At 49.6% G+C, this 17,957-nt stretch overlaps 1 protein-coding gene across 1 annotated transcript in view; it reads right to left on the bottom strand.

Moving 5' to 3' along the window:
- Glis1 (GLIS family zinc finger 1) overlaps positions 1 to 14,540 on the bottom strand; it is a 191,884-nt gene extending 177,344 nt beyond the window's left edge. Inside the window, exon 1 of the mRNA XM_052176926.1 lies at positions 14,285 to 14,540. Coding sequence (XP_052032886.1) covers positions 14,285 to 14,540 — 256 coding nt within the window. The remainder of the gene's footprint in view (positions 1 to 14,284) is intronic.
- Between the last annotated feature and the right edge of the window lie 3,417 nt (positions 14,541 to 17,957).

Here is a 17,957-nt window from a genome sequence, read left to right as displayed (position 1 = left end):
TGGGCAATCCAACTATAAAAAGGATTTTTAATGCGTATCAAAGCATCACAAAGAACTCATTTACACAGCAGGCTCACAAAGATGTGAGCAACGTAAAGAACAGGCCCGCTCTTAATGTCAGAGGCTTAGTTATTGATTGATTTTGGTGGCACTGAGGCTCGAACCCAGAACCCCAGGTATGTTAGGTGAGCGCAATTAGAGAGCAAAATATTTGGCAAGAAAGACAGGAACTATGGACCAACACTCAGAGCAGGTTCCACCAGACTCGAAATCGAAGAGATAACCAGTTGTCGGGTTCACCTTCAAATCAGGGAAAGGGTCTGGATGCCCAGGTGAGGATGAAGACAACATGTTCTCTGAGAAGCCGCTGGCTGGCTGTGAAAACCAATTCAACATTAAAGGGTCCCATCTACTCGGTATCACTACCCAGCAGCCTTTGTAGACCCCACCCAGAGAAGATACCAGAGACTCAGGTGAAGACTGTGCAGAAAGACATGCACTCTGGCTTCCTCTCTCTCTACTAGCATGCAATGTTAGCAGCTGTGGATATGCAACTCGTGTGTGTGTGTGTGTGTGTGTGTGTGTGTGTGTGTGTGTTCATACACAGAAAGTATCTCTGAGAGGCTAGGCAAACCTGGACATCACTAATTTGATAATGGGGTGTCAGACACAGGTGAAGAAGAGAAGAGATAGGGGCTCCCTAAGGACTCCTTTTAGATCTTCTGAACTTGAAACCATTTTAATGTGTGACCTATTCAAAATAATCTAACCAATGAAATTTAATACATTTTTGGATGTTTACCAAGAATTTTAATCACACAGAGATGATTGTGTTAGAATGTTAACTTTACAAATAGGTGCTTATGGGTATATTCAGGATATATATCTCAGTAATATAAAGACATATTAAGGGGCTGAAGAGATGGCTCAGCGGGTAAGAGCACCGATTGCTCTTCCAAAGGTTATGAGTTCAAATCCCAGCACCCACATGGTGGCTCACAACCATCCGTAAAGAGATCTGACATCCTCTTCTGGCTACAGTGTACTTACATATGATAAATAAATAAATATCTTTTAAAAAATGATGTTTTAAAAAAAAGACATATTAATATGTACTAGACATGAACAAAACTGAAAAGAAATATACCAAACTGCAAGCAATAGGCATTGCAAGGAGTGTGATTATAGGCCAAGAATTATTTAATATCTTTCTACAGCTTCCAAACTGTGTATATTACTTAAATGAGCAGAAAAATAAGGATTAATGAATTAAATTATCTTCAAAGGGCCAGTCACCTCCCAAATAAGGGTTAGGAGTAAGGCCAAGTGGTCAGGAAACAACAGGGATCACTCCAGATCCCACCACTGCTAGGAGCTGCACAGGTCACCCTGTGCATGTTCTCGGCTTGGGGACAGGCTTGCGGAGAGCAGCTCACCCTGGGTACTTCCCACCCACCAGGACCTGCCCACTCAGTGTCACCTCTCCAGGAAGTCGGGTCAGATCTCTCCTCACTACAGTTCCATGGACTCTGAGAGCAGAGCAGACAGACCCTAGGACTCACGTCCATGTCCCCAACAGGAGCCTGGCCTGCATACTGCTCAACCTCAAGGCTGGCATGTCCCCCTGCCCACTGGTCCCCAAAGTGGAGGCCAAGGGCACTAAACTGTGAGGGCATCAGGAAGTAGACAAGAGATAGAAAACTCAAGAACCAAACCCTGGTGCTGCCCAGCAGAGCTGTCTACAAACATGAGAACGCGCTCGCATGGCTATCCACAGTGTAGCCACTCACCCAGTGCCTACTGAGCACATGCAGTGCAGCTAAAACAATTCAAAGATTGAGTTGCTAACTCTGTGTAATTAATTCAAATGGCCGTGACTATTCTTAGGGAAGGATAAATGTACGTCACAGGATAGTCATGACATTCAATTAGAGAATCCATTTCTTAAAGGGGGCAATGGAGTGGCTGGCAGTGCCCACACAGTAGCGATGGCTCTGGGGTACTGAAAATGCTGGGTATGATGAGGAGGGTCTCCAGAGGTCACAGAACATGCTTGGCCAATATCAAACAGTGGGCAGCACCCTGGCAAACAGTACTTCTAAATTCTTGTTGCATAGCAACAAGAGCCTCTGAAAGCAGCTCACACAGCAGGAACTAGCAAGAAGTTACAGGGAGGGGTAAGACACCTGGATGGACTGCCCAAGGTGGGCTCCACCTCCCGCATCCTGCAGAGAGCTGTTCTGCAGATTCAAGTTCCTACTTGTCTCCGGAGAGCTCCCTCCAAGGTCAAGCCCCCCTCCCCTACTGACCTCTTGAACCCTGACCCCACTGCCCCTAGGAGAGCCAGCAAATATGTCCATTTCATACTGAGTAAGTCAAGGCTGGGGTCATCATCCGACAGCAGCTGGAGAATGGGAGAGTCTGCTTAGGAAAGAGACCCTGTGAGAGTGCACACAGGAGGCCTGGGATCCACGGGCCACCTGCCTGCCAGGCTATGCACTCTGTTAGACCATCACAGTGTCCAGGGCTAGACCTGATACCTGAACAGTGGGTATTCGATGGACAAGTAAAGCTTAGAAGCTCAAAGCCACTCCGGGCATGGCTGAAATCTGCATAGGAACTCCTCAGGAAGCACCGCTTTGCTGGGGAAGAAATGGTCACCCTCCAACCTCTGAACCAACTCCACCAGTGAGTCAGGAGCACCCTGGGAAAGAAAGCCAGGAGCTCTACAAGACGGCCTCTGCCTGGGAGGAAAGAACCAGAGACTGATCAGGACACGAAGGAGGTCAAGGTTAACCCTGGCTGACAGGAGGAAGTTTCTCAAAGATGAAGAATGAATCAGGTTATGGCTGGAGGAGTAAAAGCCAGGTAAAGAGAGAAGAAGGGAGGTCAGACCTCAGCCTCCCCCGCCCTCACTGCTTGGGTCACCTGCCCCTCGAGGCCTGCTTTGCTTTCTGTGGAATGAGGATGACACCGGCCTCTGAGAAGCAAATGGATGACACCGCATGGCATCAGGGACACTCGCTCCCAGCAGGGATGAACAAATGTCAGCCTGACAGACAGGGCTGTGAGGAGCTGAGCAGGGAGGGCCTTAAACTTGAAAGGAAGAATCAAGAAGTTCAGCAGGATGCTGGAGCCAGAGCGCAATTCCCAGCCGTTCCTGACCCTTCCCCACCCCTCCGTAAAATCAAGATACCAGCCAACCAGACCTGTGTCCTCCACAGCTGGAATTGAAACCCAGTGAGACGCTTAGCTACGCCAGTGAAGACAGAGAGTGGAGTAAATGGTTGAGCACAGCAATGTAGAGCACCACTGTGTGGAGCACCGCTGTGTGGAGCACCACAGTCTGGAGGGGACAGCAGCAATTGGCCAGTCTGGGACTAGATCCAGATCTGCCCCTCAGTGGGATCCAAACCCGTATCTGCACTGTAACAGAGGCACCTGCCACAAGCCAGCCCCTCTCCCATGTGGTCTACAGCCTTCTCCCTCCAAGGCAGCCCTCTAAACAGAAATGGCCGCCACTCAACAGAAGAGAAAGACCAGAGTTCAACAAACTCTGCATAGTGAGTAGAACTGACCCCAAAGCCCCATGGCCAATTTTGCCCAAGTAAACTTTGACCCCTCTCAAACTTTTTGGGGCTATAAAGTCCACAGTGGTGCACAGAGAGGGCCAGAAAGCCAATATCATCCCAGGAGCTCTACCTAAGCCTTGCCTGCACTGGGCCTAACCTTACTGTGTAGACATCACTTGTTATCCACCCTGGCAGTGTCTGAGAGCTGCCATCATCTAGTTCCAGGTCTCAGTTCCAACACCTGGAATTACCTCACATGTGACACCAGGGTCATGTGTGTGGTAACCACCAACACGGGGTGTGTGTATATATGTATGTGTGTGTGTGTCTGTGTGTATGTCTGTGTGTGTGTCTGTGTGTCTGTGTGCATGTGTGTGTATGTCTGTGTCTGTGTGTGTGTGTGTGTCTGTGTGTATGTCTGTGTGTGTGTCTGTGCGTGTGTGTGTGTCTGTGTGTGTGTGTCTGTGTGTATGTGTGTGTCTGTGTCTGTGTGTGTATGTGTGTCTGTGTGTGTCTGTGTATGTGTGTGTGTCTGTGTGTGTGTCTGTGTATGTGTTTGTGTGTGCGTGTCTGTGTATGTGTCTGTGTATGTGTGTGTGTCTGTGCGTGTCTGTGTGTCTGTGTATGTGTGTGTGTCTGTGCGTCTGTGTGTGTCTGTGTGTATGTGTGTGTCTGTGTGTGTATGTGTGTCTGTGTATGTGTGTGTGTCTGTGTGTGTGTGTCTGTGTGTGTGTGTCTGTGTGTGTGTCTGTGTCTGTGTATGTGTCTGTGTATGTGTGTGTGTGTGTCTGTGTGTGTCTGTGTGTGTGCGTGTCTGTGTATGTGCATGTCTGTGTGTGTCTGTGTATGTGTGTGCGTATGTGTGTGTGTGTCTGTGTGTGTGTCTGTGTGTATGTGTGTGCGTATGTGTGTGTGTGTCTGTGTATGTGTCTGTGTATGTGTGTCTGTCTGTGTGTGTCTGTGTGTGTCTGTGTCTGTGTGTATGTCTGTGTGTGTGTCCGTGTGTGTGTGTCTGTGTATGTGTGTGCATATGTGTGTGTGTATACATTCACACTTATGTTGGGGGGTGCATATGCTTGTGTGTAGAAGCCGGAGATCCATATTAGCTGTCTTCCTCCATTTTTCTCCACCTCATCTTTTGAGGCAGAGTCTCTCACTGATTCAGAAAGACTAGCTGACCAATGAGTTCCCAGAATAATGCGTCCTCTGCCTGGCCTGTAGCTTGACTGCTGCAGAGACTTAAAACTGTAAAATTCTGCCATCCCTGAAGTCAGCCCTTCCCAAGAAGGAGGGGAAAGGGCAGCCCAGAAGAATGAGAAGAAGATTTGCTGAGGTCGCCCAACAGGCCAAGACAAGACCCCAAGATAGCACTGGACAGGGAACATAACTGTTTGCATACAGGGATCACTCAGCCCCTCACTGGAGCACCACAGTGCAGAACACATTTGCTGGGGGTGGGAAAAATTGCCCAGTGGTTAGTTAAGATCCCTGGCTGTTCTTTCAGAAAACCAGAGTTCAGTTCCCAGCCCTGACATAGCAGCTCACAGCCTCCTCTAACTCCAGCTCCAGGGATCTTCTGCCCTCTTCTGGCCTCCTCAGGCACTGCATGCAAATGCACATACTCATGGATCAGTAATAAAATAAATCTCACAGAGATTTCTCTTTCTCACAGAGAGTCTTTGTGCGTCCATCCTTGGAGACAGAAAACAGGACCGTCAAACAGTCTCTCTCACAGTTCAAGGCTCCTTGAGGGCAGCAAGTGGGTCACCATTTCCCAGTTTCTTGGTCACCCATCCTGAATCATGTTTGTGCTTGGGCTCCTGGGACAAAAGAGACAATGACACTCCATCCCTGACCTCAAATTCACCTAAGTAACAACTGCCACAGAGTGTGAACAGTTCTAGGCAGAAAGAAGACTGGGGAAGAGAGACTTCTAGAACGAGGTGGCTCCTAAGCTGGTAGGAAAGATTAGGTAGGGTCAGCATGGTAGACAGGAAGGAAGCAGAGCTTTCCCCTGCAGTCCCCACACCATTTACAGCAGAGCAGAAGTCACGGTGACAACAACCACGGCTATTAGTGAGCACTCACTGGGAGCCAGTCTGGTTTTATGAGCGTAGACGTGTGTTGGCCCTCATCCCTTATCACAGCCTGTTGAAACCTTTAACTATCATTATCCTGAATTTATGGATAAGGGTGTTGAGGCCACCAAGCCACAATCTGAACCTGGTAGACTGTTCCATACCCACATCCTAAAGCAATACCTCATACACTTCACAGCACTTCAGGTCAGACCTAGTGAGTTTCTTAATACTCTGTTTTCTCCCGTGTTCCCCAAAAAGATTTAAAGATATACAATGATAAATAAAAAGTTTGTGGGGGCTGGAAAGATGGTTCAGTGGTTAAGAACACTGGCTGCTTGCCCAGAGGACCTGAGTTCAATACCTAGTACCTACACAGCAGATCGTAGCCATCTGTACCTGCAGCTCTACGCGTCCTAACACCGTCAGACAGATATTCATGCAGGCACAAATACCAACGCATGTGAAATAAATATAAACAAGCTAAAAATGAAAAAGTTCGTAGTTTGTAAGGAAAGAAGACCAGAGGAAAATTTTGCTTAGAAGCACACAAGAAAGTCTGTAGTAACAAGAAACTAGCTGGAGATGGCGTCTGAGCTAGCCAACAAGGGTCCTGTTTTCCCACGGGTACATAGGAGGAGCCGGCAGGACAATCTGTGTCTACTCACACGTGTGCCTATGTTGCTGTCCCTGGGAAACACCAACCAACTTAAAGAGTGCTTAAGATGAGGAGACACCCAGACCTCGTTATGCATCACCCCCATCAGCAGGCTCGCACTAGCTGTCTAACTGCAAGCATGTTCTTGCGCCTAGGAAACGTGGATACCCCCGCTGCCTAGGCCTGGCACTATTAGAAAAGTTTTTAAAGAGCGGTTCCGAGGATTCACGTCCAGGATGTCGGCCTTGCACCCATCCCTGGACCCCTACCCTCCAAGCACCCCTCTGAAGGCCCCTCAAAGAGCCTGCCCCACGAGAAGCCGCAGCGCGGACATATTCTCACAAAGCGCTACGTAAGTACAAATGACTGTTTGATCAATCATTTGGCCTCAGCATGGGATTTGGTTGGAATTAAAGCCATCTGGCTGAGGGGGGGCCCGGAGAGGAGGAGACAAGCAGGCGGGGAAATGACCCGCCCCCTCCCCCAAAAAGCATTGTTAAAATATAACAGGGGAAACCAGTAAAGTCCCTGCTGTTATTTCAGCCTAAGCCACTTAATCCTTCAGCACATAAAGCAACTTATTTTATGACCTTTTCCCTTTAAAAAGTAAATCAGAAGACGCTGCCTTGAACTCAGATATCTCTGAAACACACCGCTCATCCCTCCCAGTGAAATATCTTGTTTCATAACCCTTCCTCGAGACACTTGAAACTGCGGATCACTAAATGCCTCGCTTTAGGCATCTGACATTCCAGAGAATTAATATTTAAACTTATTATAGGAAAAAAAGAATTGAGTTTGGTCGAAGCATGAAATATTTAATAGTGCGTCCAAATTAGAACCCCTATTCTGTTTCGCAGTGGAAATGCCAATGATATTACCTGGTCTTCGCACTCACAGGAGATAAAACACACAGCAGGGTTAAGATAAAAAGGCACAATGTCAGCCCTTTCCTCTAGAAGAGGGAGGTGAGCCAGGCTTTGGGAGTGGACGCCACACAGTTTCGTTTTACTACATTTAAAATCATATTATCTTATCATTGTCTGCCGGGGGTTGGGGGGGGCAACACCTAATCACCAAAAACTATGACAAAATCTCCAACCCACGGAGGCCTGGCTGCACGCTGGTCCCTTCGTCTGGGGACAAGCCGCCACTGCTGTAGCTTAATCTGCTCACTAGGACAGAAGTATTAAGTGGTTTGGGATAAAAATTAAGCTTCAATTGACACAGTGGATCCTGGCTGCCTCTGCCGGCACGTGTAATTTATTTACAGGGTTGGAAAGTCGGCAAAATACATCATCAGCTCTTATACAAACTTCTACTAGGTATTAAATACCCAGCGCTCAGAGAAGTAATTCATATGGTCCAGCAGCGTTCCAAAGTAAACCCAATCCCCGGCCCTCCCGAGAGCTTAAAACAGCAAATGGGATCTGTCTTTTTCAAGTCAGGCTCGCGGTCCTTGGTTTCTTTCTAAAGCTCTATTTTCCTGCAAGCCTGTTATTTAAAAACAAAAGCAACTGCGACTAAAAACGTAACGTGGTGGCTGAAAGCACACAAATAGGAAGAACACAGGCCATGTCTCCGATGCTGCTTCACGCGGTCCCTTTCAAAACCAGCGTTACCACGGGGACCAGAAAGGCTCCTGCAGTTCTGGTCCCAGAATTAAGTGTGCCTCCTTCAGAATGTACAGGTGTAAGAGTCTTCTGGGTACATGGTGCAAGGCCAGACCAGCCCGGAAGGAGACCTCTGGGCTTCTTAGGACCAGCTCATCTCTTGACACAAAGGATCCACTTCTAAAACAAACTCTCCAGGTCCCTTAGGTCCCTGGTGTGCCCACAGTGACAAGCCTACCTTTATCTCACCAGGTGCTAAAAACAAAATCACTATTTCATAGATTCCTGAGCCACCGACCTCTGGGAGGGAGCCTTCCATAGCAGATGGCCTCAGCCAAGGCTGTAACCTGCAATAACCCTGGTGGGGTGCTGCTCCTGCCTCAGAGAAGGGGGCCTCCGTGGCCAGACCAAGAGCCCTCACAAGACCCCAGCTGCCTGAGGTGTACAGAGCGCTGCGGTGGGGGGCAGGGAGTGGAGAGCAATGCATAGCCAAGCGGTCTCCCCTAAAGCCCCGCTGTGGCATGCTAGCTGAGACTCAGTAAGGGGGACACCAGGGTCCTCAGCCAACCACAGACACAGCGTTATAAAGCTGTCCCGCTTTATGGGTAACTACTGGCCTTGCTTTCAGACAACATGGTACAAACACCAGGCTCACCGCTTCCTGCCTGCACAACCGTGGACAAGGCGCTCTCCTATGACCTAGCTTGTCCTCCATCTGCAGAATTTGGAGAATGTTTCTTCACTTTCCACACAGGGATGCCAGGTGTGATCAATCAAATACACTCACGGCTACACCGTGTCTGACCTGGCACGCAGTAGGTGCTCAAGTGCACCTCCCTTTCTCTTTTCCTTCCGTATTCACCCCCAACAGTCAAGACTTCGAAGGAACAGTCAAAGCCCTGGCCTGGCATAAAGATAAATATAGACTCTTTCCATGCTTAGAGTCCTCCCAACTCCCTCAGCTTAGGTAATGTGAATTCAGAGCAGAAAAGAGATCTGGGTCATCCAATCAAACTGCTCCCCATTCTACACGGGGAAACCAAGGCTCAAGGCAAAAAGCCCAACCCCTGTGCTTCAAAGCTGTATGGTGCACATGTAGGCTCCAGGCAGTTCAACCAGAATCACCAAACAAACTCAGGCCCTACAGGAAATGCGTCCTTCAGTTCACAAGCTGAAGGCTCCTCTCCACGCAAAACACTGGCTTTAACAACACAGCTCATAAGGCTAACACAATCCTCTCGCTCTGCCGCTCTGCCGGAACCTTCCGAAGGACAACGCTTTCGAGTTTAAGGGGAAGACGGAAAGAAGAAAACAGATGCATGCAGTGACTGGAAACTAAAGACCCCTGGGTTAGGGCTGTGCGCTCTCCACCCCCACCCAGCACAGCAGCAGCCTCATGTTTTCTTTCGGTTTCTTGTAAATAAGGCTTTGGGAGACCAAAGCAGCCACAGAACAGCCCCTCCCCTCCTGCTCCCCTTACTCAGTAACTCGGCCCGTCAATGCCCGGACTTTGCTTCCAACGCCTGACCAAGGCTTTTTTTTTTTTTTTTCATTGTAAACTATTAATTTGGGCAGCGGCTGTTGATAAACAAGTACTCCGTTTCCAACGGCTGGGATCAAGAGCACTGGGGGAGACAGTAGAGATACCTCACCAGCCTGGGGGGGGGGTGTTTCTTGGCCTAGAGTTACAGTTTGTGCTTTTTGTGTTATTCAAACTTTTCAAAATCCGCTGCAGTTTGCTTGATTTCTTCTTAAACTGGACAGTTTGTGCTTTTACACACTGAAATAAACTAGTCCCTACCTAAAAACACAGCCTGACTCCTTAGGACCAAATTAACTGCAAATAAAATCTAGTCTGGGAAAAAATTATTAGCAAACCACAGGTAATCATTTATTTAGTGTATGTATGGGGGGGTGCTATATCAGCTTCAAATTTTCTGAGAAAATTCTCTTACTGACAATCGACTTCCAAATAAAGTTTGTTTGTTTGTTGTTTTTGCTTTCTAATCCTATCCAAAAAAGGACTTAAACCCCTCTTCCAAACTTGTGTTTCTCTTCTCCTCTAGGATGTTAGCCAAACTCCACAAAATAAAACTGAAGAAAATGATAATTATGCAACCTTTAGAGCACGGAGCATAGGAATATAGCTTTAAAATGATTCATGCACTTATGTCCGTGATGGAATTTTAACACACTTCAAAAATAATTGCGGGGCTCACTTTGCTTCTCACGCAAATCAGAAAAACGGGATAAGCAATGAGAACAGCACACCCTGTCACCCCATGACACAGCCACGAGGATCCTGAGACCTTGGGCCAGCTAAGCCTACTACAGGTAAAAGACAGGGTCTCAGCAAGGCCCCAACTTAGGCACGGTCCTAAGTGACTGACAGCTCCCTTTCCAGTCTGCAGACCAAGTGTTGACTTCTAGAGAATTTAGAAGGCAGGAAAGGGAGAATTTGAAGGGAATCTCCGGAAACTACATTTCTACTACTTCTTCCGCTACAGAAGATTTGCTGGATCCGTAACTCCTGTGTCTGCAGACGCAACATGTTCCTATCTCGGTTGTATACCCCCACGGTACTTGTTTCTCTTTGTCTCAGTGAGCCTGACATTTGGCCAGCAGGTTTTACTCCCCCTTATTTGAAACCTCAAGCACTGAAAAAATTTGGATCTGATTATTTCCGGATCCCAGGACCAGCACTTTAAAATGGATGAAATGCAAGCAAATTGCCCACCAGAGCCAGAGGGAGAAAACGCTTTAGAAATAACTTATACCTTTCGACTACAGATGTGCCGGCCTCTCCTGACCTCCTCAGAACATGGCAGTAGCTTCCTGCTTTGATGAAAAAAACTCACCCAGATAGCACCCTGAAAGCATCATGCCCTGTTCCACACCAGAGCCTGACACCCTGGCACACAGCCTATAATTGTTCGCTTGCTTCTCTTTTTCTTTTTCCTTTCTTTTCTTTTGTTTATTTGTTTGTTTGTTTGTTAAGCTACAAGACTAACTAACTACTTTTGGAAATTCACAACCATGCTATGGGGACTTGGGGGGGCTGTTTTTTGATAATGGCAGAATTCACATTTGCAATGATTGTCAATCCCCCCTTTTGGCTTGTCCTGTACGATACATGGTTAAAAAAAAAAGGGGTCCAGGCCCACTGAACTGCTGGGAGTTAAACAGTAACATCATGAACTGGTTTGGACAGATGGAATCATCTGGTAAACTACAAAGCCTTCTAGACATGGCATAGAGACGATTACCAATTTCCAAACATTTAAGACAAGAGACATACCAAAAACAAATGCAGTTCAACTCTCCAGGGATGCTCAGAAGGCCCTACTTATGAACGCCAGCTCCCACGCTCAAGAGACACATGGTACAAGTTTCGGAACTAAAAAGAACTGGAGCTAGAGGCCTCGGGAACTGCCATTCACTGCCCATCGCTTTGAACAAATCTTAGACCCTCCATGCATTAATCTATACAAAGAAGTCCATTCCCTGAGAGCCTGCCCAATACACACGTTCCATCTCATCCCGGGATGAGCCCACGAGGTAGGCAAAGACAGAGACGGAATGTGCATGCATACGTTCTGAACCCTGTGACAGGAGGCCTGGGCGGAGGAGAGGCCATCGGTCATGGACACAAGCTGCTGTCCTCCAGGAAAAGTCAGACTGTCTCCCTTCTTCCCTTGCCAGGACTTACAAAACACTGTCAGGTGTTTAATAATAATTTTAAAAATGCAGGATTTGGCAATTTGGCCCCGTCAGCTGTTTGGAATCTGGATAAATGGGACTTGGTCATAAACAGTGATTCTTATCACAACTGATGACGGCGTTAGTCCATGACGTCACTCCATGCCTAGTCCATCCCAGTGCAGACCTGGAAATATTCATTAGTTCAGTCCCTCCCTGTGCTTAAGGTCTATCCAAGGCAGAAGGCATATATCATTTAAACCCTCACTCCACACCAGGCACGGACATCTTCTCTCCTCTCCCTGGCTAACAGAGGCCACCAAAGACCCAAGGCACAGCACCTCTTAGTGCTCTTAGCCTGACCTCTCTTAGCCAGTGTACCAGAGTTAGAGTCCTTCACATTTAATATTTTTAACCCTTTCTGATGCTCCAATCTGCTGCCTCTATCACTGTGTTCTGCAAGTGTTAACAAAAGCAACCCTTTCAGTTTATACAGCATCCGTACCACTGGGCGTTCTGTGCGCCCTGTGATAGACATCATCACTCACTCCATGCAAATGAAAATCCAGAGGCTAAGATCATCAAACACACCACTGCATCAATTCTAAACTGCTCTTGTCTAAGTCAGTCTGAAGGAAGAGACCTGAGGCTCAGGGGGGAGAAATGACTGTCTCACCCAGTGCAGCTCAGCTCCGCCAATAAATATGCTTCAGTCGGCATCTCTACTGGTCTGTTTCTAATAAGCTGGAGTGGATGGGCTGGACGACACACACTCAAAGGACTGCCAAGTCGGGGACTCTTTTGGTGGGAGGAGGCCTGGAGAAGGTGTCCTCTTATCAATGACTTTCCTAAGAGGGCAGCCTGAGATGACTGGGAGAGACTGCTCTTCCCTAGCCTGGCTCTGACGAACATGCAGATTTCTTTCTTTCTCTCTCTCTCTCTCTCTCTCTCTCTCTCTCTCTCTCTCTCTCTCTCTCTCTCTCTCTCTAACCTGTGGTATGCTAGAGCTCTAGGTCTCATAGCCAGAGATGCTACCTCTCCATTTTCTCACCTTTCAAATGGGTGCCATCTACTCCATCCCAACAGTCTCACAGCTGTGAAAAAAAAACAATTTAGAAGCCACTGGGAGGCTGTAGCCAGAAAGACCAGCTTCACATACAAAAAAAGGTCTCCTTCTTCCATTAAATTTCCCTTCTCTGTCCTTTCCAAAGGAAGTCCTGCCGTGAAGATCTTATATATATATATATATACTGAGGCTGAGAAGGAAGAGGCAGGGAATATACAAAGCTCCCAATGATAACATGACTGTGTGAGGGACAGCGATCGCTAGGACGCTGCAGGACTTGATGTGCCCGCGATGGGTCTGGGTCTGGCTGTAAGAAAGAACTGTTTAAGGGACCCGGTGAGCCGAGGGATTCTCTGCAGCCAACATTACTAAGCTCTTGCTACACAACACATTCCCTCTCTCTGTCTCTCTGTCTCTGTCTCTCTGTCTCTGGTAAGAATCCTCGAATATGCATCCCAGCAAAAATACTGAAGAAGCATTTTCCCATGTTCATGCAGTTACCCTTAAAAAATTATCTCTCCTTGGAGAAGAGACTGAAGACAAGAAATGCCTCTCTCCTACAAAGCCAAAGAGAAACCTCTCTACAGTTAGTTCTTCCAACCAGGCCGGCAACTGCAAGCAAGCTGGACTGAGGTGCTGAGGTGTCTACAACTACAAAGCACTGCCTTTCACTCCAAAAGAGGTCCTGCAGCGGATGCGATCAAACCCCAGAGCTGCTGGTGGGGCTAATGGGGACTGAAAGGGCAGATCGGCATTCCCCTTAACAATCTCTAATGTCTGGTTAATTATCTGTTAACATGAAACCTATAAATAACATGTCGGTAATAATTAACTGTGATTAGGTGAGGATGTTCAGGAGAATCCCGGCACCTGTCCCTGAATTTGCCCATAGCGGGTTCTAGGCCTGCCTTGGCTTTACCAAGCACAGAGAAGCGATTTCTAAGTCAACACTTGACCCAACCTGGATTACTGACTCAAAAGAACTTAGGTCAGGAGTCAAAAAATCACTTTAATTCCTGACTTGACTGATAGGGAAACTGAGGTTCCTAAGGGAGAGCGAGGTCCTGCCAAAATCCGGTCTTGTTTTGTCTTTCCTTCTTTCCTTCCTTCCTTCCTTCCTTCCTTCCTTCCTTTCTCCGTATTATTTTGTCTTCTTCTCTTCCTTCCTTCCTTCCTTCCTTCCTTCTTTCTTTCCTTCCTTCCTTCCTTTCTTTGAGAGATTGGGATAGTTCAAAATGTGCCTTCAGCTGCTTAGAAACAATTACTAGTCACAGAATACACTAATGTACAATAAAAATTTGACGTTTCACACAACTTTCACCAGAAACATAAAGAAGCAAAAATATGTAATGCAAGCTTTCCACATACACATCTCCTCTCAAACATGCCCATTTGGTTTAAACTGGATATTTCCCGGCATCAGTTCAGACTGACAGGAGAGTCCCAATTAACTACACAGATACTGAGACACTAAGGAACTCTGAAGAAGTCCCATGAACTTCTTCGAGAATCCCTACAGAGCCAGTGGCAGCGGTGCCGACAGCGCAGCTCTGACCTCTGCATGCCCGCGGTCAGCACATTGGTGCGCTCGGACTCACCCTTGCCGCCGCCGGCCTTGGACACGCCGTAGTCTCGAGGGCTCCGGGGTCGGAGGAGATCGTGGGCGCGTGGTGGTGGCACCGGCAGCCGAGGCAGCAGGTCTCGCGGGTTCCCGTCCCCGCAGCCGCCGCCACTCACGGCAATCCTGAAGGCCATGTGCGCTCCCAGGCCCGCAGGCCCGCGGCCCGGGCCGGGAGCACCAGGGGCCTCCTTTGGCCTCTTGTCCGAAAGTGCCTCGGCCACCTCGCAATGCATGGCGCCGGGGCGGGGCGCACGGCTGGGGGTCGCGCCAGGCTCCTGCGGAGGGAAGAAAGCACCGGGCTTTAGAAAGCGGGAAAGTGAGCCCTCCGTCCCTGGATCACAGTTTGGGTAGTCACGTTCTATTTAGTCCTGATCTCTAAAACAAGTTAGTGTCACCACACCAACCCCAACCCTGAGCCACCTGACCCTGCGCACTGTGGTCGTCGCCCTAGCCCGGCACGTTCCGGAGAAGCCCCCGCGCCCCCCCCCCACCCTTATCCGCTTCCACCCAGGGTCAGCCCTCTTCAGACGAATGGCAAAGCTAAGACCAGGGATAGGATGGGAGTTCGCTAAAGGGACAGGGAGAGGCCAGTAAACTAGGATGGGATGGGAGTTCCTGTCCGGAATTCCCTAAAGGGACAGGGAGAGGGCAGCAGCCTGACTCCCAGAGCAAGGTCCCGGGAGAGCCGGGACAGACTCAGATGGGTCCCTGGCTGCGCACCTCCAGGTGCCCCGGGCCGGGCTAAGCAGAGCCCAGGCACTGAACACGCACCGCCGCCGGGTGCAGACGCAGAATTTCCGCGAGCCCCGCCACTAGCCAGACACCCGGCTGAAGATCAGCGCACACGCCCACTGCGCGAGCCCACAAAGCGCACTCGAGAGACCTAAGTCCGGTAGAACCAGCGCCCGAGCGCCCGCACAGCCAGCGTCGCCCACGCACGCCGGCTCCCACGCACACTCGCGCCCCGTCGATGCGCCCTCCGAGACCAGCCATGCCACACACCCCATTCACCGGCTCACACTCCGCTGCGCCGGCAGCCGCAAGTCTCACGCCGGGAGCCTCGGCATCATTTCCAGCATCATTCCCGCGAGAGCGAGGCCTCAGGGCCCCCAAATTCGCCTCGCCCCTCGGCGAGCCCCCGCGCCACCCCAGAGCTCGCGGATTCGGACGCCGCTGGGTCCCCGGCGCCGGACGCGCCCCTTCTCACCTCGCCGCGGGCGCAGCGGCTCGCGGGGCGCACAGCACGGCGCGCCTCCTCTGGCGCCGCAGCCCCCGCAGCCGCCGCCGCCGCCACCGCCACGGCCGCCGCGTCCAACGGGGCGACACCCCGGGGGCGGGGCGGCCCGCCGCTGCCCACAGCCGCTCGGGCCGCGACTCTTGGGGGCTGCTGGACCAAGCCAATGGCGGCTCGAGGGCGTGCCGCTCGCCTGGGGGCCTGGGCGGGGCGGCGCGCGCTCGGGCCGAGGTTTTGACAGCGGCCGGAGCCCTGCACGCCGGCTGCCGGGACTCTGCCGGACTCTGCGGCTGCCAGAGGAGGAGGCTCGCCGAAGGCAGAGCCGGCACAACCCGGCTTCCTCTGCTCTCGGGCGGGATTCTTGCCCCTCCCCGGGTCTCGTTTTCTCCCGGGTAAATAGATGGCGGTACCTGCTAGGCAGAGGTAACAGTGTTTAGTAAGTTGTTTTGGTTTTGCAAACTCTAACCAGCTCACTTCAAGTCACACAGATTTCACGGCAAGACCTAGCAAAGCTGGAATCCGAACCCAGGCCTCAGCCCACTTTCTCACTTTCGTGTTATTTTTCTAGAAAGGAGCCACCGAGAGGAGAGAGGATCTCAGCGGTTCTCCTGTACCCGTTCCTTGCTTTGTCCCTTCTCAGCGCTCCAGACAGCAGGGTCTCAACTGTAGGAAGAGCCCTCGATGAGGCTTCACAGTGACTAAAATCAATGAGTCAGCCCCCATCTCTGAGGCATGCAAAATGGGGCAGTTCGTTCAGGTCTCTGACAGATTTTCTGGGGTCTACTGAAGGATCCAGGGTAGCCCCAAAATGTCTCTGCATGCTGTCAACACCTCCCACAATGCACTGGTGACAACCTGCCCAGAGTGTTTGAGAATGGAGGGCCTTAATCTTAAACTGTGGAAATGTGTTTCTGCAACCAGTCAGGTTCAGAGACTGGGGTTCCACACAGGAAGACAATCCAAGCAGTTTCCCAGAATCTTGGCAAAACAAAGATTTTCCAGTCACAAAATGTTAAGATTTAATTTCCTATGCCTTATTTGTTTGGAGACTTACAAATAGCAGAAGGAATTGGAAGTACCTTGACGGTTTACTTAACCCCCACCCCCACATTCATGGCCAGAAGCAACAGGTTAGGGTGTGGCAAAGCAGGCTTCCGACTCCCACACCGATGTTCTTCCTCCCATTATTACCAAGGTCAGGTGTCAGCCGACCTTGTGCAGGTAATGCACAGGCTCAGGGATGCACAGACATCTAAGAGGTCTTGCCTCTTTCTGGGGACTTGTCGTCAATGACTGTCACTTTTAGGGCAGGGTGAATGAGTAGAAAGGAGGAAGCTTGCCAACTGGCCACCCCCCCACTCCCTCCCCACCCCCACTCCCTCCCCACCCCCACTCCCCACTCCCTCCCCACCCCCATGTCTAAAGTGTAGGCCCTGGCTCTAGCCCACAGGTACGTGGCTTTAGACAAATAGCCCTACTTAGTTTATGCCTCAAGAAGGAAGACAGCTGGAATTATGCCAGTCTGTGAGGCCAGGAGCTGGGCACTCTGCTCTCTCTCTCTCTGTCTCACTCTCTCACACACACACACACACACACACACACACACACACAGAGCACTGCACATTTAGTTCAGACTGGAAACATTTGCCAGATGAGTCACTTAAACAACAGGACAAGCAGGCAAAAGCTCTCCAAATTTCCCAACAATAGCAACAATTCATTTTCTTATTCTTTACCGCTTTGCTACCTTTGACCAGCCCTTGTATTTGAAGCTAGCAAGGATCTTGTGAGTGCTCGCAGATCTGCTCCAGCAGGTGGCCAGGCAAACCTGCTGCCTGAGCTCAGGGTTCAGTGGGCCTCTCAAACACAGTGAGCAGCAGGACCCGCTTGTGGGTGTGCACACCTGGTACACTTGTGCACAATCTTCCTAGAGGGAGGTGAAGGACCTATTTCCAGTGATGAAGGGGCAAGAAGACACGAGAAGCTTGTACTTTTTTTATTTTATACTTTCCTACACGTTAGTATTTTCTAACAATCTAACAAGGTTAGTATTTTCTATAGAAGATGTGTTCTCCTTAGCTTTCCTCAAGGGTTATCTGATTATGGGGTATATTTTTTCTTCATAGTTTTGACACTAAAACTCATTAATGTTTTAGTCAGAAAGAGCAAGACAGGACCAAACCAAAACTCACTTCAGCAGACTAGACCAGAGATTCTTAAAGCTTTCTACTTGTGGCAACATTTCTAGAGAAAGATTTATACAGCCCAGGTAAATATACTTTTCACACTAGCCGAGTTCATATGCCAGTCCTAGACACGATCTACCAGAGCAGACATCGCTTTCCTACTCTTCTCTTGTCCCTTACTACCATGCCACTCTCTAATTGAATGACCCTTGTCAAATACTCAAACAAGA

Source organism: Apodemus sylvaticus, chromosome 3, assembly GCF_947179515.1.
Source record: "Apodemus sylvaticus chromosome 3, mApoSyl1.1, whole genome shotgun sequence".
NCBI lineage: Eukaryota > Metazoa > Chordata > Mammalia > Rodentia > Muridae > Apodemus > Apodemus sylvaticus.
Note: the sequence above shows the minus strand (reverse complement) of the source record. Positions and strands in the feature narration are given on the sequence as shown.